This window comes from Poromitra crassiceps (genome assembly GCF_964638095.1).
Source record: "Poromitra crassiceps genome assembly, chromosome: 23".
NCBI lineage: Eukaryota > Metazoa > Chordata > Actinopteri > Beryciformes > Melamphaidae > Poromitra > Poromitra crassiceps.
Window position 1 is genome coordinate 22,332,262 of NC_139639.1, and position 19,898 is coordinate 22,352,159.

Genomic DNA, 19,898 nt, shown 5'->3' on the forward strand with positions numbered 1-19,898 from the left:
GTCTTTATTTTACTCTGTGATGCCATAGATAGAACAACGGTTTCCAAACTGGGTTCTAGGGACACCCAGTGGAGAGTTGAGAGGATTCCAAGAAAAGGTAAATGATTGGTTGAATTTCATTTGATTCACTTGAAGTTAATCCAGTGAGAGACAAGGCCGGATTAACCATAGGGCAACCGGGGCAGGTGCCTCGGGGTGAAGGGGCCCTCAAATTTTTTTTTTTTTTCCGGGCTCATGTTGGGCTCCACAGAACTATGACACAAATCTAAGACCAATCAGGACAAAATAAAATGTGTTTCCAAGAAGATTAAGTCTGATGATTTAGTCTCATTGGATGCCTGTGGGCAAGTGGTGACCAGGGGCGCGGGAAGTGGGGGTGCTTGTGGTGCTGCGGCACCCTCTGCTGTTTTGTATTGGAAATGTAATGTCAATTATTTTTTCATCATTGTAAAGCCACAGCACAGTGAAGAGGATATTAATGTGAAGATTAGCCTCTTCCTTTTGCTCTCAGAGTGCATCAGATTCATGCATTTTACTTTAAAATGTACAACATTTCTTTGTCCAGGGGGGGCACAGCCCCCTCTAGAAACCCCCCAGTCAGACTAATATCTTTATCCTGCTGGTGCTACCTCTTTGCAAAGCCTAGAATCGCCTATGAGTGAGTGAGAAACGGAATCTCAGAAACGGAATAATAACATAACAGTATAATACTAATGTTAATTGAAAATGAGATATTCCTCTAAATATGGCGAAAAAACATCCGGACGATGGGTAGGGGGGCCCCTGGGAGCTTCAGTGCCCCGGGGCCCCTGGGGGTGTTAATCTGGCTCTGGTGAGAGATGATGGAAGAATGACTTTCCACACCTATAAGACAAAAACCTCAGATGGGGTTCTCTGGGATAACATCTTAAGCAAATGGACATATTGATTTGGGAGTCAGGGGGGCCTGTCATGAAAGTTTGGGAATCCTTGGCATAGAAAACATTGGTAACACTTTACAATATACTTTATGTCATTTACAAGCTGTTAGTTAATGACGGATTAACCATTAATTACTTATTATATGATAGATGTTAGAATCTGATTAGTAGGCTACTCATATTAGTTTAACATTTATATCTGAATTATAAGCAAGGAATTAAAATATAAGTCATTTGTAAAACAGCTGATGCTGGTAAAATTCACCCTTAGACCTATAAAATCTACTTGTAGTCTTATCTGATTATTTTCTTATGTTTTATACATGATTTGTGTTGTAGGCTATATCAAGTATAAATATCTATATAAAAGGGAGCAAGTGGGCAATGTTCTGTCTGTTCTCTGTTTAAACTTTTGGCCCACTGACGATGTCAGTGATGTCATAAGAGCAAAATCATCGTATGACATCACTGATCATGTCATAGGCACTGATGATGTCAAAGTGATGTCATAAGAGCATATTCATCTTATGACATCACTGATGATGTCATAGGCACTGATGATGTCATAGGCATTGTGACATCACTGATGATGTCCTAGACATTGTGACACCATTATGATGTCATCAGTGAGAGCAGGCAAGGCTGTGCAGCGGCCCAGCTCGGCGAGCTGCAGGGCGGGCGAGCCCGTGCAGTGGGCGAGCCTAGGGATCGAGTGCGGGTAGCGCGCGAGATGCGTAATACTTCATAAACTTCTTGCAGCACTTAATCTAATGTAGCAACTTCCTCCTAGTCTATTAAGGACATCTGTTAGTGCCAGGATGGCCTAGAAATGAGAGAAACATTCAGTGACAGCAATCAATGACAATTTATTGTCCACTTATTTATATACAAATTTCAGCATGACAACATGTTATTAATTTAATTTAATTTCAAGCCTTTATTTCAACAATAACATGTTTAAAACAATGTTGTTGTTTTTAACTTTTGCATACACTTATACATAGTTGCTACATCCACCCAATACACATTTCTAGACCATCCTGGTACTACAGTATGTCTCATTCCTCCTCTTCCTAGACTGGAATAAGTTGCTACTTTAGATTAGGTGCTGCAATAAGTTTATAAATGAGTAGCTAAGTATTTATTCATATATTTATAGCTTAAACACATAGTAGCAAAGTAGCAAATAATTTATAAAACATGAGTAAATCAGTTAATATTACAACTTATGTAAGTTGTTTTTATAGGTCTAAGTGTGAATTTTACCAGGATCAGCTAATGTTTTACAAATTACTTAAAATATTTTTATTCCTTGCTTATAATTAAGATATCATTGTTGAACTAATGATGGACTTAGCAGATTATTACATCAAATGTATAGTATATTAATAATAAGTAATTCATGTTTAATTCGTCATTAATATTACTGCTTGAATGTTGAGGCGTTCAACATGTGTGAGTGTGTCATTAGGGGCGTGCGCACGAAGGCGTGTCTGACCTAGGTGCCCGAGAAACTATGGTGTGCTCATAAGAGGGTGTGCTTGGCTGTTTGTGAGGCAGGAGCGCATGCGCCCAGCAGAAAATCACGGGCGTCGAGGAGGCTCAGACCGCAGCGAGTGCAGATCCTACATGTCAGATATGAGTGGGGAGAAGCCTGGCTGATAAAGAAGCCTCGGAAAACAGAGGGATGGAGCCGTTCTGCAGGAGGAGGAGGAGACGAGGGCTGCTGTGACTGTTACTGGCTCCGTTTGCTTCAACTTCAATCAGCCTCACAAGCAAGCAGCGACTGCAGATGCAACCTGTCTCCCATCCCATCCGTCCCCGCTAGGCTCTCCTCCTCCAAGGAGGCTCCCTCCCGGTGCGGCAGAGGGGACGACAATGACAACCTGGTGAATGACAGACGGGATGGAATAAAACATCCAGGACGCCGCAGGATGCGCATCCCCAGCCCGAGGCAGAGGAAGGCGGTGAAACCTGGCTGTATTTCTTCTGTCGCATGTCACAGATTTTCCGCGGTGCTGTGGATTGATTGTTTACTCCATCACCCTCCCGGTGTCGGTGTATAATGGAGAGCTCCAATGGCTCTGGCAGCGACACCAAACCGCAGAACCACCAGTTGGAAAAGAAGAGAGTGAACCGAGCGCCTTCCCCGGCCAGACCTTTCCCCCGCTCCTCCAAACCACCTGCCATCGTGCCCAAATCTCCCAAACTCCACAAGCAGCAGTCTGCAGCCTCTGTGTCCTTAGCGCATCCGAACCGCAGCTCCAGGCGCAACGTTACCGGAGCCAGAGACAAACCGGCCACGGTGAAAAGTAGTGCCAAGTCTACTGTCGCCAAAAAGCCCACAAAGGTGCCCCAGCATGCAGCAGCTGAGCCAAAAGCAGCCAGCAAACCGGACAGCACCACCAGCAGTCCGATCCTCGCCAAAGGCAAGAAGGGGATTAAATTAGCCTCCGGTAGGGCTGCCTGCAACTAATGATTATTTTCATTATCGGTTAAAATGTCGATTATTTTATCGGCTAATCGATTAGTCGTTTGGTCTATGTCCCCCAAAGCCCAAGATGACATCGTCAAATGTCTTCTTTTGTGCTGACCAACAGTCCACAACCTAAAGATAATCAGACCAGTTTAATGTCAGGTAGAAGACTAAAGAAACCAGAAAATATGAATATTTAAGAAACTAGAGCAAGAGCATCTTGTTTTTTTCCTTAAAAAAGTCTAAACGATTAATCGATTATAAAAAATAGTTGGTGATTATCTGTCTATCGACTAATTGGTTAATCGACTATTCATTGCAGCTCTAGCCTCTGGGGCCGCCGGCGGGCCTCTCAGCCATGGATCCCCGATCCGGGTTCCAACCGCAGCATCCTCTCTGGGCCGGGTCAGCCAGACGGACAGCAGCTCGGACCTGTCAGACTGTCCGTCCGAGCCGCTGTCTGACGAGCAGAGGCTGGCAGCCGCCGCCAGCAGCGACGCCGAGTCCGGTACCGGCTCCAGCGACAGGGATCAGCCGGGTGCCGATAATCCGATACGGGGAGAAACGACCGGACACCGCACACCGGAGGCTCCCGGCACCGCCAAGGGAAGCATGTCTCAGGCTCAGTCCGCTCCAGGACCACACCAGGGAGAGAAATGCAAGGAGAAACCCGCAACAAGCGCACCACAATTCAAACCACAAGGCGCCAAGGACTTAAACGAGGAGGATCTGTTACGGGAAATAGAAGATCTGCGCTCTGAAAACGACTACCTCAAGGTAGGCTACACATCATGACACGTTTCTATCTCTCACACAAAGTGGTATCATTGCAAAGCTGGCAATTGTATTTGGTTATTTATTTGTGACATATGGTTTTTATATAATCACTTAATGCAGATTTAGGCTTAAGCTACGGCTGTGTTATGTTAAGCATTAGAAGACCACCAGTGGTCCTTGAGGTGGTTCCAGGCATACCCAGCGAATTGAGGAAGTGTTAAACCTCACCAGGCCTGGTTCCAGAACAAAATGGTGCATTTGAAGTTTGTGGGGGTGCACTAGTAGCGAGTCATACCCAATTTAGGCAATTCCAAGACGGTTTAGGGACCCCAGTATGCAGAAATATTCAAATAGAATAGGCAAAAATCATATATTTACAAAAACGGCATGGGATTAGCATAAAATGGGCATGTCTGCATCATTAAAGTGGAGACTCATTCTCTCATTCAGATATCTTGAGGTGAGAGGTCAAGGGACCCTTTAAAAAAATGGCCATGCCAGTTTTTCCCTCGCCAAAATTTAGCTTACATTTTTTGCATTTTTTCGCCCCCCCTGCCCAACAAGATAGAATGTGATGGTTGGTACCAATGGGTGCCTTAGGTCTTCTAGTTTCATATGATATCAATATCTTCACTCTAGCTTAGAAATGAGCCTGCTACTACAGCCTCTGAAAGAATGGAGCCTATTCGAATTTCACCTGAGGGTGCAAAATATTAAACTGAGGCTGCAATGCATGCACCCCAGTGGAACAGGGTCTGAACCTCACCATTTCTTCATTTCTACATACGAAATGAACACAGAAAATGTAGAAGAATGACTGTTTTGGTCATAGTTTCACCGTTATCTCTCTATTACAATACAGATAGTCATGGAATAATGGAAAATATGTACAATCATGTACAACAATAAAACATATTCTCAGATCTGGGGCCAAGAGACAACATCTCATCAAATGGGGCTCAATGTGAACTAAATTAGGGGCCCTTCCCTTGATTTGAGAAAGATTGAGAATCACTGCTGTACGGTCTTTGGCTATTTCAACACTAAAAAAGAGACAGTGTCCCATTACCGGAAAGTCCCCGGTTCAGTCCCCGCCTGTTTTAAGTGCCCTTGAGCCAGACACCAACAGCCATTAAAATCACCATCTAAATGTGTGTGCATTTCCCCTGAGGTCCAGCTGTCATCTCCCCTCTGTTGACCATCCATCCATCATGTCGTCTTTTTAACCTTCCAGGCTTCCTCCTGGATCTGATCTTTATGGATGGGATCAGGGATGGGATCAGGGTGGCTTTGACCCGCACGTGTCCTTTAAACTCTTATCTTTTTTTATCTATACTTTTATACTTTTATCTGTATGTTGTCCAGTCTGTTGGACAAAAGGCCTCAATATCGTCGCCCTCTGCCCTGTTGCATATGAGACACAGTTAATTACATCCTCTTCGTGTAATGAGGTGAACAGACCATTCCCAGGACGCAGTGGAGAGAACACACTCACCCAGAGCCATTTTACTAACCTGTTTTTAATGTGTACTTTTTTAAGGCACTGTAAACCCTTCTTAATGAAAATGTTTACAATAATTACTACTAGCCTCTTGTGAGTTAGACAAAAATAAGCTATGGTTAATTTAAGAAGATGAAGATGAATGATGAATTGATACTATTTTTTTACTGGTCTTTTTGTTTTGAGTGAATATTTGGTTTGCCAACAGGAAGTCATAGTTTATTTACCTTGTATTTTATCGATTGCGTCTAAGAATACTTGAAATGGGCAGGTGATCCCCTCCCCCCTCCTTGAAGTAGGCTGTCCCTATAAGTTAGGGAGGGGAGGAGGAAAACAGACAATGCGGCAATACGCAGTTGTTGTTTTGTTCAGATAGGATAGTGATTGTATGGTTTTGCATATCACTTTGGGTATTTTCCTAACTTGATCACACACATCTCTCTCTCTCTTTCTCTCTCTCTCTCTCTCTCTCTCTCTCTCTCTCTCTGTGGCTCAGTGGAAAGACTAGAGAGTTAATCAGCTTTACTGGATGTCGCTGTAATGGCTCCATCCCACAGGACTTGATAACAGTCAGATGTCCCATGTGTGCGCGGTTCAAACGCCCTCCTGCCTGGCCCTCAGTCTGCCAGCTGGGTCTCTGGTGACCCCCCCCCCCCCCCCCCCCACACACACACACACACACACACACCCCACACACACACACACACACACACACACACACACACACACACACACACACACACGCACAGTCCGGGGGCCCCAGCTCCTGCCATCTTTTCTATTGATGGAGACATTACTGTTCTCCCCTCTCACTTGGCTCAGGGCCAGCATGTCTCAGTTTGTTATTTTCTAGATGATTTGTCAGGCCCTTTTTGCTTCACGCCGCTGCATGCAGCAGAGAGTGACAGGAAAGTCGGGGAGTGTGACAAAGTGACAAAGGTCACGAGGTGGATTTGGACCTGCGTTATTGCAGTGGCACTGCTGAGTCAAGCAGGATGACCCCAAGGAACTGCTTTCTAATTGCCTCCATCCAGCCTCAGCTCATGGGCAAAGACATTATTTCATTTTCAAATTAGTCACAGCAATGACACACTCTAAAGCAGGGGTCGGCAACCTTTTTGATATGAAGGGCCATTTAGAAATGTGCTTGTTACTCAATGTGGCCGAGGGTTTTTAGCTGGAGGACCTGACTTTCAGATTTTCATCTGCTCTCTGCTGCTTGGGAATGTATGTAACGCAAGGAGGCTAACCAATCAGAGGTAGAGTAGCGTGGGTCACTACTGTAAATATCCTAAATAACAGGACCCGCAACTGTAAATGGCTGTGAAGGGCATTTCCACATTTCCACAAAAAAATCTCAATTTATCGCACTTATTGCTACTGTGGGCTGGTTAACCCTTTGTATGCCAGAGGTGGCACCCATGCCCTATAGGTTACTGACCCCTGCTGCTCTAAAGAGTGTCACACTTAATCATAACAGCCATAGAGCGATGACGTACTGCTGGTGCTAACTCGGCATACACACTCTCCATAATATTCTCCAGATAATAATAATAATAATAATGATTGGATTTATATAGCGCCTTTCCAAGTGCTCAAAGCGCTTCACAGAATCATTATTCGTTCACACCATTCGTACCGGTGGTTCGAAAGCGTGGCAGCCACACATCGGCGCTCAACGGCCCCTCTGACCACCATCATTCATGTCTACATTCATACCAATCATACGAGGCAAGGAGGGTTAGGTGTCTTGCCCAAGGACACAACGACAGCAGCTGGGAGGGAGCGGGGATCGAACCGCCAACCCTTGCGTCATTGTCCGACCCGCTCTACCTCCTGAGCTAAAGCCGCCAAGCCTAAGATAGATGCACTCCCAGGAACCAGGGTGCTTTTTTGCCTCTGGCTCTGCTGTTAACCTGGCCATTGATTGGTCCGACCCTGTGCTCTCCCCTTCCCCCGTCCAACATTTATTTAGTTGTCTCTTATTAATCAGGTGTCAGTCAAGCCCTGAGAATACCCCCCCCCCCCCCAGGGGAAATCTATTGAGCAAACTGACTTCTCTGGGTGGGAGGCAAACAGATAGGCTAGCCCCCCCAGAGGTTAGCAGACAAACTCCAACAGCACTACGGAGGGAGCTCTCTTCCTTATCCACGCTGTCCCAGGCTGGGCTGTTTTGTCTTGATAGGAGATGGGAAAGATGAACACATCCGATCCAACAGATAAGATGTTTATAGCCTGCTAGTGATGTGACATCATAAGCACTTGGAGTACCAGCATTACCGGTGCTCATGTGGAAGTATTTGTCTTCTTAGAATTATGGTGTATATAATAATAATAAATGCTGCTGATACTGTATTATAAAGGCCTTGTTTTTTACGCCAAACCTGCCTTAAAAATCCAAAGAGCAGTAACTGTATGAGTGGTGAAATTGAGAAAAAGTTCCCATGCTCCAACAAAGGTATTGTTGGTAGTGGTACAGAAGTACACAGTATGTACTTTAATCATATTTATGGGTATAATTGTTGTCAATAATAACTCAAATCATTACTGTTGAACTTTAAAACACACGCAAAGTAGCTAGTGCTGTTTGCCTTGCAGGGCAAAATAATACACTGATATAATCAGCATAAAACCTGTGATATAGTCAGCATAAAACCTGAGATTCAGCACAGTTACTTAGAAGGAAATGAATATATTAAAATATAAGCAATATTCAAACAAAAGCCCCCAAATAATTCAGGTACGAAATTTGGCCTGGTGTGATAAAATTAAACATGTACTGGCAGATGTATTGGAAATCGTTAATGTTATCTGTCATCCTAATGTTGAAATGGTACAGGACCCCATTGCCAGGCCCTGTTAAAGTGTGTGTTTCTTACCAGGATGAAGTGGAGGAACTGCGTGCGGAGATGGAGGAGGTGCGGGACAGCTACCTGGAGGAGGAGGTGTACCAGCAGGGGGAGCTGCGACGCGAGCTGGACCGCTCCAACAAGACCTGCCGCATCCTGCAGTACCGCCTGCGCAAGGCCGAGCAGAAGAGCCTGCGCACGGCACAGACCGGACACGTGGACGGAGAGTTGCTCCGCAACCTGGAGCAGGACCTCAAGGTCTGCCAGCGTGTGTGTGTGTGTGGGTGGGTGGGTGGGTGTGTGTGTATGTCTGCATTTTACGGTTTTTGAGGGCCAATATCAATATTGTACTTTTGTGTCAATATTCATTATCTATCAATTTGACTGTTTTCATGACAAAAGATAACAGTAGGCTATTCAGTGTTTCCCCAAGAATTGTATTCTTCATCAAGCTTTTTAATGAAGGTATTAGTTGAACATAGTTGAACTAGAAGTGCACTCAGAGAGCGCAGACCTCCGCCAAGGCCAATAGGTCAGTCTGCTGTGATATGCACATTTTGTGAATCGGATCCACTCCAAAATGTAATGGGTTCTTTCTTGGCCCATGCTATACCCTTCCACCAAGTTTCATGAAAATCGGCCCAGTAGTTTAGTTTTTCCATAATCCTGCGAACAGAGAGACGGCACCGAAAACATAACCTCCTTGGTGGATGTAAACGTTTTCACAGGTTTTATGTAGCTGTGATCTGGGAGGAACTCTATCATCAGAGGTTTGACAACACTGATTGGATGATATCGTGTGTGTGTGTGTGTGTGTGTGTGTGTGTTTGCCTATGAATGGCGCATTATGCATATTAAAGCCATGTATCAATAAAATATTCACGGGGACCCATGTTGTAACAGTATTATCTGCTTGTACTGCGTGTGTATGTTTCTTCTCATACATGTGCCTCCCTGTGAACCCAGGTGGCCAAAGACGTGTCGGTGCGTTTGCACAACGAGCTGGAGAGCGTGGAGGACAAACGCAGCAGGGCGGAGGACGAGAACGAGCTGCTCAGACAGAGGATCATCGAGGTGGAGATCTCCAAACAGGCAGTGCACAACGAGCTGGAGAGGGCCAAAGAGGTGAGAGTCTTTTCATGGAGATGCTGCATGGTCGGATGTTGCTGCTGGTCTGCTGGACCTGGATAGAACCTGCAGACTCCGTCCTTAGACATTTGAGTTAATGTGCTAAAGCCATGTTTTCATCTTAGTGGCTGTCTCTAGTGTAGAGAGTGTACAAGACAAGGGAAGACAACAAATCTGAAGAATCCACTGATTTGCAGCGTGGGAAGAATGCCAGAGAATGAAAAATAACACTGACTGCAGAATCGATTACAGCCTGGCAGTGAATAAGGATTATTTCAGCAGGGATGGTGTTGAGAGTGATTTTGGCAGTGATCATAATAACAGCAGTGAAAACGACAACAGAGATGAATGTGATTATGATAACAGTAATGATGCCAATGATGGTCGGTAGTCAGTCCTCTATGCACGGGATACGTTTCCAGCCTGCATATGTGATGCTTGGCAGTGTTATGCGCCTCATAACTGCACTAGATATGCGGACAAAGGCAATTCTCGGTTAACGCGATCAATTTGAAATCAATCGGGATCACTGGCCTGGTCAGCGGGGGTCACTGCAGCAGATTAATGGTGTCATTCACTTAACAGCTCCCTCAGTGCTCTTTCAAAACAACTGCGTTGTGTAACCATGCAAAGATTATCCAAGCTTGTGTAGTCTATTTGCATGTCTTACTAAACCAGGCAAGTTGACTAAGACTGTGTTCTTATCTACAGCTGCATCCTGGGGGAATAGTTGTAGAAGGAGGGAGGGCTACAATCTGCACATTGTCACTTAGGAGCTACTCAGCACTACTGTAGTCTTGTACTATTGGCCACTGAGCAGTTGCTCAAGGGTTTGACTTAGTAGTTTGTAGGGTTTGTAGGGTTTGTAGTTGCTGAGGGAGGGGCGAGCGCTATTCGTTGACATTTCCCACCCAAATTTTCCAAGCTGGTCATTGAATTCGAACCAGTGACCTCTGTCGTTATTATTTATTTATCATAAGCAGCAGTTAAACGTTCTCAGGTCTGCTGTAGCTGTTGTGTCCAGACCTCTCTCCATTAAGTATTACTTTGCCACTCTTCGCATGTACTGTATCTCAACAGAGAGTTGACTTTGATAGCAGTGAAGTAAGGTGTTCTCATTTATAATGAGATGAGGCGAGGCTATTCTCAGCGCCGCTTGGGTTCAGCTAGCGGGTTCGGCTAGCTTAGACTAATGGATGTTGACAACAGCAGGTAACATGCCGTCTGGCAACAGACAGAAAGTAGGCTAATGCCAGACCAGCCAATAGGAGATGTGGCCTTAACTATTGGTGTCTGCTTGCAACATTGGTATTTTCAAAGACAACTTATCGGCGACACCTGACCTGGCCGTATACAGACTGGAACCAAGACAGAAAATCCATAGTTTGGATTTGCTAATGCAGCAAAGATGGACTCCAGTTTTTGTTGTTGTTGTTTGACACCGTTAACCTTTTGGCAAGAGTGTGATAAATGAACGGTGCGCTCCACGTGAGGTGTTCTTAATTGGTACTGCACGCTAAAGAAACGGTCCCAGTATGACCACTATGAACAAGCTGGGCCTTTAGCACACCCACTTATAGTATGGGTGGCGCCAGCAGGAATGGGCTCCCCAACCCGAGTGGTAGGCTAGTGTTTGGGCTACGCAGAACATACGCAGGGCAGAGAGGGAGAGGGAAGGGAGGAAGAGAGAGAGGATCAGAGAGAGGCTGCTCCCCTGAGGTTTGTCCCAGAAAAGCATAGCACGTCTCTGGATCTGCACTCCCCCTCCCTACCAGAGGTATTTCTTTTACAATGCACCGCACCAATATTCCCTCAGTAGAAGAAGAATATCAGATTGTGTTGCATTGTTTATGGGGCAGTTCACTGATAAATAGGCAGGATTTAATAAGCAAGTGCTCATTTTTTAAAGTCTTTTAATTCTGTGAAATTCGTAAGGCACAGCAGGTAGCCTATATATTAATTTTATTGTTGATGGAGCAAGGGATATAGGAATGTTTACGACTATATATTCATTTTATTGTCGATAGCAAGGGATGATAGGAGTGTTTACGAATATGTCAAGAACCATTTAGTTAGGGCTACATTTAAATAACTAAATCCAAAAACCTGCCCTCCGCTCACAGAGTCGCACAGCCAGAGAGATAAATATCAGTGACAGATGCTCCCTGCCCAGGAGAGAGGAAGAGCACGCTTTACTGATAAGAATGTTGTTTAACTGGACTCAAAGGCTGCTCCTTCCTCGTTCTGATTTAAATAAACCATTCAGGTTGTGACCCAGCTGTAATGTAACCTGGAGAAAAAGACCCATCGCTCATATTTGGGTTCTCCTTGCAATTAGCATCGCAATTATGGAAGTACATTACATTACCCACCGGAGGTGCCCCTTTGCTCTCCCCACTATCCTAACCACTCATTAAGAAATAGAATTCATAGATGGAGTTAAGCAATAACATAGAATACACAAACAACAAGCTTTTCTCCACAAACGTTCCTACCAGAGAGGTAAATGTGCAATAGAGCCCAGATAGTTTGAGTAGCCTACATAGAAGCCTTGTGGGACGCCCATCGTGCCTCTCCTCCTGTCCCTGGTCCCTGTGCTCTGCTATCGGAGGCTACACACAGCAGGCCCAGGGACTGGATTAATCGAACAAGAAGGCCCTATTATGAAACGGCCTGGCATGTTTCAGCACCCTCTGAAAAAGGGGGAAGAGCAGTGAGAGAGAGAGACAAAGAGAAAGAGGGAGAGAGAGAGAGGAGGAGAGAGGCTGTAGTCAGATGGCTGTGGGCCCTGCCCGTCTGTGATACGGCCACGGTCTTACAAGACCTGTTATTAAACAGTTTAGGAGGGCCGGCTTGACAGGACCTTCTGTTGGTATAGGGCCGCGGGGCAAATTGCTACTGCTGCTGCAGCTTGTGTGTGTGGTCAGTGTGGAAGCGAACAGCGAACGCAGCGATTGGTCGAGAAGATTCCACACTGGCATTTGAAAGAAAAGCCTACTGATACGTGTAATGAAACGGAACTAATGAAATGTCTCTGTGCATAACGCAAGCATCAGGTGATTTATTAGATGCCACCACTCGCCTGTGAGAAGTTCATCTTTCATTAAGGCAGATTATGATCAAGCTTCCTGCTCAGTGGGTTCCGGCTACGTCTCGTGTTCCTGTCGGATTTCCTCAGCTGACGCACAGCAGGATTCACCTGACACCAGACTCCATCAGGACAATATGCAAAACAGCCAGTATGGCACCTGCATGTGTCTCTTTTGTGCTAAGCTGTCAATTGCTTCATAACCTGGTTGAATCACTCTTGTATTATAACAATTGGCAGTATCAAAATCGAATTTATTACCATGTGAGTGTGTGTGTGTGTGTGTGTGTGTGTGTGTGTGTGTGTGTGTGTGTGTGTGTGTGTCCGTGTGTGTCTGTGTGTGTGTGTGTGTGTGTGTGTGTGTGTGTGTGTGTGTGTGTGTGTGTGCGCGCGCATGTGTGCAAAATGTGGTCCTATTGTAGCGAGAACTACCACAGTTTGCCTGATGTTCAGGCCGAGATTGAAAATGGGTGTGATCCGAACAAGGGGATCCCCCATCCCCCAATCCCCCCCTCCCCCACACACACACACACACACACACTTTACACCCCTGGACCACATTCGTTTTAAGTTGCGTGCGTCGCAGCTGGTGTGATCCCATTGCAAGATGGTCTCTAGTCTATACTGTACAGTATGTGTACACGAAAATGTAGATTTTCACACTATGATCAAGTTGCACATGTGTACAGTAGTTTGTGATCCAGCTTATGTTTTGCTATTTCCTCTTGAATAGTTCCAATAACCCGTCCAATCGAATGCAAGCGTAGCCATTGAGTTAAGCTCCAGAAGTGTTGCCAGTCTCCAGTCTGCTGCTGCCGTCATATCACAGTGACGCTATGTGCTTTCCTTGTGTATCTGCATCACCAACGAGAGGGAGATGCCCGCATTCCCAAGAACTCAACAATGACAGCCATGCTTGAAGGAGAGTCACTGCAGACGTCATGTGTTTCATGTCAGGGTAGCTGCGTGCCCTCCTCGCCTGCTCCGACTACACGTGGTCTCAGAAGAATTGGATGCTTTGAAGCAGCTCCTTCATACCGACTCCTCTCATCTCCTCTCATCTCCTCTCCTCTCCTGTGGCTCGCTGTCGGAAGAATACGAAGGAATCTCATTGACCTAGTTAATGTTTCTCGTCTCCGACTCCCGCCAGTGGGAAGCGGAGGAGGCGTGAGGAGAGGAGTAGCGTGGGGAGGGATGCTGCAAGTCGAAATCTACCGCAGTGACACACATCCATATGAGCTGATGGTCACGCAGCGGCTGTGCGGTGAGCTCCATGTTGAAGAGGAGGTATTTACAACATGTTGCTGTGGTCCGGATGAAGACCACATGACTTCAATTTTGGCGATTTCCACTTTTACTGGGATTAAAGGATTATAGGAGAAATTTTAGGACCCTGTCCCCTGGGTTTATGAGGCTGTTTCAAAACCCACTGTATAATCAAAACAAGCGCGAGTTTGCAATAGCTGCGACCACGTATGCAAATTTCCAAAATGCAGGATGGCAGGGGCAGCCCAAAGAAATATTATTTCTGTAGAAATAGAGTACTGCAGGGATGATGTATTTTTGTAGGCTTTATCCAGAAATCGCTGCCATTTGGTTCTTCAGTGGAAAAGTTCAATGGGGTTTTAAAATGGGTATTTCACTTAAATGCATAAAATAAGGTCTGTGGTTAACAAAAGTTTATGGGAATGTGAATTTGGGTTCAGCATGATACTCCTCACAAACGTGAATAACTTTTATGCCTTTTGAAGCGTTTTATAAAAATTGCGTAAAAAAATGCATTTACGTTCCAAAAGTCATAAAAGTTATTTGCGTTTGTGAAGATTATCATGCTGAACCAAAATTTGCGTTCCCACAAACTTTTGTTAACCAAATACCTTATTTTATGCATTTAAGCGAAACCCCCATGTCAAATCCCATAGACTTTTCCTCTCACGAACCCAGAAGTATACTTCCGGACTCATTCCTGTGGCTCTCTATTAGGTTTTAACCTAGTGTTATACTAAATATGCTAAACCTGTAGACTACACTACTAGGGTGTAGTTGTAAACCATTTTAGAAGCAATGATATTCTTACCCTATAGGCAAACTATCACTGGCACAAAGCAGATGAGGAATGCTGCATGAAATGCTGGAGTGAAGCATCATTATGGTGGAGCGCTGTCCTTTGAAGTTTAAAATCCTTGTGAAATCAATTTCCATATTTTACATCATCCATATGAATGGGTTGTTTGATGCATGTCATATGATGTTTCGCAAGTGTTCAATTTGCAGTAGTATTAAAGCTACCACTGCATCATGAACCATCCTGAACTGAAGTACGTACATAATACACACAGGCATCACTGTCTTGAGATGCCAAGACGTGTCTTTAAATGTCTTAAGACACATTAGCGAAGTCAACTCAAGACATGTGTTCAGATGTCTAAAATCGGCGTCTCCAGACGTGTCAAAATCCATCTTAAAAATGTCTTGAGAAATCACGTGTTGCATTTAATTTACATCTCATTTTGTTTTACTATCAATCTGTTCAAATTGGATGGCTGAAAGAATCCCTGCAATCCGTTGGGCTGAAGTTCAGCTTGAATAATAGTCTAATAAAAATAACTGATAAATATGACATTATGAATTATGGGCGATAGCTTCTGAGGTTTCCCGGAGGTCTACAGATTACGAGCTCGAGTTATGATTTATGGAAGTAAACAGGACATGAAGTGACATGGGACCAGCTTTCTTCATAACCAGCCTGCCTGTAAGGCCCAAAACTATTTCTACTTTCAGCGCTGGTCTCATAATTCACAAACTTTTGGGTTGTTGTCTGTGTTGAGGAAATGTTATGATCGGGGCATCCGGTAGTGCAGCAGTAGATTCCCTGCCTACCAACACGAGGGTCGCAGGTTCAAGCCCCCATGTTACCTCTGGCCTTGGTCCGGCATCCAAACAGGAACAATGGGCCGGTATTTCTGTGGGTGCGAAGCCGAATTAAGGGTATTATGTCCTGGCTGCTACACCAGTGCCTCCTCTGGTCGGTCGGGGCGCCTGTTCGGTGGGGCAGGGGAACTGGGGGTCACAGCGTGATATGGGTTACGTCCTGCCGGTGAAACACCTCGATGTCAGGTGAAAAGAAGTGGCTGCTGAAAGCACATGTATCGGAGGAAGCATGTACAAGTCTACAACTCTCCACAGATCAGCAGAGGGGGTGGCGCAATGACCGGACATCAGGGGGAATTGAAAATTAAAATTAAACTTTATGATCTTGCTTCCATTGCCTACTAGACCTGGTATTATATAGAGTTTGGATGTAGGCCTATATGCAAGTAGAAAGTTTATGCCACCTTTTTTGATTCGCCAGTGCTAAAAATAAGATAAAATCCCCATAAAGGCAAAGGTAACCCTTTAAATTGCTCCAGAACGTTTAATCATATTTGACAAGAAAAACAAAAATACCAAGTTCACCTTCATCGTGAAAACCTCTCCAAACACTACATGTGATGAGGTGAGGTGTTTTGACAGACAAATAGCTGGGCTGTAGGAGGAAGACAGTTGAAAAAGCAGATATCGAGAAGATAGGAAGGCTCAAGAACATCATCCCATCATCCTGCAGTATGCTGCTAGGCTGGCAGAACATACAGACAGAGAAGAGACAACCAGAAAGCAGATACAGTTCCTCCAGCCAACGTTTGTTTCCTGGATGTGTCTGTCCACTGTATCGAACAGGATTTACAGTTCTATTTAGGACTGATGACAGTAGCTTGGCAGGCTTTGACGCAGGCTGAGTCATGATATTTCTCACCTGTCCTCCAAATATAAGGAATAGACAGGTCATCAGAAAAATAGCGATCCAAATAGGATGCTAGAGGACGTCATCAGCCAAATATGGCCTTCCGCAAAAAAAAAAAAAGCCTTGCAGAGAGTGATAAGATATTGTGTTTGCTCTGTTTTATGCGATCAAGTTATATTTGAATTTTGAAGAATGTTTTTTGGAATCACATGCAGGCCATCAGGGGCCCCACCAATGGGGGGGGAAGGATACTTTCAGGGGGCCCAGCTTCTATGGTTTCCTTTAGAGAGGCAAATACTACTGTACTAAGCTGAATGCATTGAGATGGGAAGGCCCAATGTCACATCTTGTCAAGGAGCTTCAGAATTCATCGCAGCACCGCTGCAGCCCATAACCACAAACCAATGCGTACCAATCAAAGCCCAGTCACAACTGCACACCCCTGTTTGTAGACGGGACTACAGCGTGTGCGGAGATGGTGAGGACGACTGAAGGCTGGCGCATGGTGGGATCTTATTTGATCTGGCAGGGGATGAAGACTGTGTGAGTCACAGGCACTTTGTCACCATTTTCTGGCCAGCAGCAGCAGGGTGGTACAGGCTCTGTCAGCGGCTGGGCCAGGAGTTAGAGTTACAGTATTGATTTTGAGTACAAGAGACTACAGTAAAGTGTCTTTGCAGGATTCTACAGTGCAGCCATTTCAGTAGAATATTACTGTATTTTGTCAGAAAAAAAACATTATCCGCAAATAGGACATTCTTTAGACATGAAGAAGGGATGCTTTTCTAATCGACATCGACACCCAAGTATTTGGAAAGTGTGTAGAGGTTTTTATGTTTTTTTAAATAGGTTTCAACTTAAGTCAACTCAGCTGACAAAGAAACGTCCATGTAAACTTGCAATACAAGTAAGAAAATTGAAAAACACAAAATTGCATGGATCATGTTTTTTATGCCTCCGCCAGCGATAGCCAGGCCGAAGGCATTATGGATCCGGGTTGTCCGTGCGTACGTACGTCTGTACGTCCGTCTGTCCGTACGATGTTTGTTAACGCGATATCTGAGGACCGCCTTGACGGAATTTCATCAAATTTGCCTCAAACATCGACTTAGACTCAAGGATGATCCGATTAGATTTTGGTGGTCAAAGGTCAAGGTCACTGTGACCTCTCGAACGCCATTTCCAAGCTTGTTAACGCGATATCTCAGGAATGCCTTGACGGAATTTAATCAAACTTGTCTCAAACATTGACTTGGACTCAAGGATGAACTGATTAGATTTTGGTGGTCAAAGGTCAAGGTCACTGTGACCTCTCAAACGCCATTTTCCAGGTTGTTAACGCGATATCTCACGAATGCCTTGACGGAATTTCATCAAATTTGCCTCAAACATCGCCTTAGACTCAAGGATGATCTGATTAGATTTTGGTGGTCAAAGGTCAAAGGTCAAGGTGAGCTCTCGAACGCCATTTTCAAGCTTGTTAACGCGATATCTCAGGAATGCCTTGACGCAATTTAATCAAACTTGTCTCAAACATCGACTTGGATGAACTGATTACATTTTGGTGGTCAAAGTTCAAGGTAATAAACATATGCCACCTATATAAAACAAAGAAAAGGATCACATCTTCACATTTGCCACGAGAGATATAAGATAGGAATGGCTGTTTTCAAAAAACCTTTACATCATGCTCCTAAATTCCCATGCCTCCTGTGCTTCTCAACTTTTCAATTCAGGATCACGTGAGCTCCTTGGAAAAATGCAAACACACAGTCCTGCCTGCTCATGCTTGCATTGTCTTTCTGCATCCTCGATCATACTCAAAGTGCTCTATTTTGGGCTCTACAGTATATTGCTCTTGCAAGCTGCATGGTCCAAATCCCATAGGTCTTTTTCTTATAGAAGCACATATAGCTGTAGGAGTCCGTGTTAGCGTTGTGGGAACCTATGGACCAGTGCTGTCGTTTGAAGTGCAGTGCGCTGCTTCTAGAAGATGAGACGTTGTTGTGGGACAGTGGGGGAGGCAGACCGGACTGACGCTCCTTGCTCTATCTGGGGTCGTATGTTGCACGCAAGCAGTCATGGTTTAATGATGACTTGCGCCATAAAGAAAGACAGAGACCTACTGTACAAACACACACATGGCCTGTTATGTGCCAAGGCAAGACTTCCTTCAAACGCTTTGACATCCTGCTCCTCCTGTCACCCTCTCCTTTCCGAGTTATGTCTCCATTCTTCATTCTACCTCTTCTACCAGCTCTTTCTTTGAAAAAATAATCCCTTCTTCCTCTCTCCTTGACTCGTATTTCCTTGCACCTCTCTCTTAAATCATCATTCATGCGTGACAGGAATATTTGCTGCAGCTATTGGATGCTTGTCATTTTTATCTTCTAGGAGTGGATGCTTATTTTTCTCATACACTCATAATTCGCTTCAATGTCTTTTCCCCTTTTTTTTGTCACTGAAATTTGAGTTTCTGCTTTCATTAGCTGCGTATAGATCAAAATACTATTTAATTATATCAGTTGGCGATGTAGAGTAGCAAAACAGATATTTGTTTAGATAAAAATGTTAAAATGTTTCAGATTATTATTTATTTAAAGTGAGATTGCCAAGTTGACTTCAGTTGTGTTGGAGAAGGCTGCTAAAAAGTTGTGCTGGCAACAACCTCCCTTTGTGTTAGCGGTATGGACTCTTAAATTTCACCTGTGTTTCCTATGGCATGAGGGTGAATAGATGATGACCGAATTTTCATTTTTGCGTGAACTATTCCTTTAAAATCCCACTTAGTGCACGTTCACACCATATGCCACGCCAAAGCCACGCAGTTTCAATTCAGCGTCCTTGTTAACAGGCGAGTCCGTTCACACCGGCCGGCGGCCGCACGCCACGCTGATCCGATAGTTTCAGCTTCTGTTCTATTTTCCAAGCGTGCCGCACGCTGATCCCGAGCTGCCAGGCAGGCAGTCAATGCAATTTGTGAGGGGTGGGAGGGGCCGGAGCAGCAGCTCCGAGCCGGCCGCTGTGGAAAAGAGACTGTTTCTGGTGTGACCGCTTTGGTGTCAGATCAGCTTGAGTCTGCTTCAAGCTTCAGTTCGGCATGGCTTTGGCGTATGGTGTGTTCGGCCACTTAAGCTGGTAGCTACAGCCGACAGCCTCGTGACTTTGGGGGCGGCGGGCCATCTGGGCAAACAGGTCCATGTAACGACCCTCTAGTCTAGATAGCCGTGGGCTTCAGCTCCATGTAACGACCCTCTAGTCTAGATAGCCGTGGGCTGCAGCTCCATGTAACGTCCCTCTAGTCTAGATAGCCGTGGGCTTCAGCTCCATGTAACGACCCTCTAGTCTAGATAGCCGTGGGCTGCAGCTCCATGTAAC

General features: G+C 45.0%; 1 protein-coding gene across 4 annotated transcripts in view; it reads left to right on the forward strand.

Moving 5' to 3' along the window:
- Window positions 1-2,589: 2,589 nt before the first annotated feature.
- Window positions 2,590-19,898, forward strand: part of mtcl1 (microtubule crosslinking factor 1) — a 79,384-nt gene continuing 62,075 nt past the window's right edge. For 3 of the 4 annotated variants that reach the window (XM_083658852.1, XM_083658853.1, XM_083658854.1), the window contains exons 1-4: window positions 2,590-3,376; window positions 3,719-4,173; window positions 8,557-8,781; window positions 9,490-9,648. In XM_083658852.1, the coding sequence (XP_083514978.1) occupies window positions 2,986-3,376; window positions 3,719-4,173; window positions 8,557-8,781; window positions 9,490-9,648 (1,230 nt within the window). In that variant the 5' untranslated portion in view covers window positions 2,590-2,985. Of the gene's footprint in view, window positions 3,377-3,718; window positions 4,174-6,242; window positions 6,315-8,556; window positions 8,782-9,489; window positions 9,649-19,898 lie in introns of those variants that run through there. The other variant, XM_083658855.1, reaches the window with a different exon arrangement.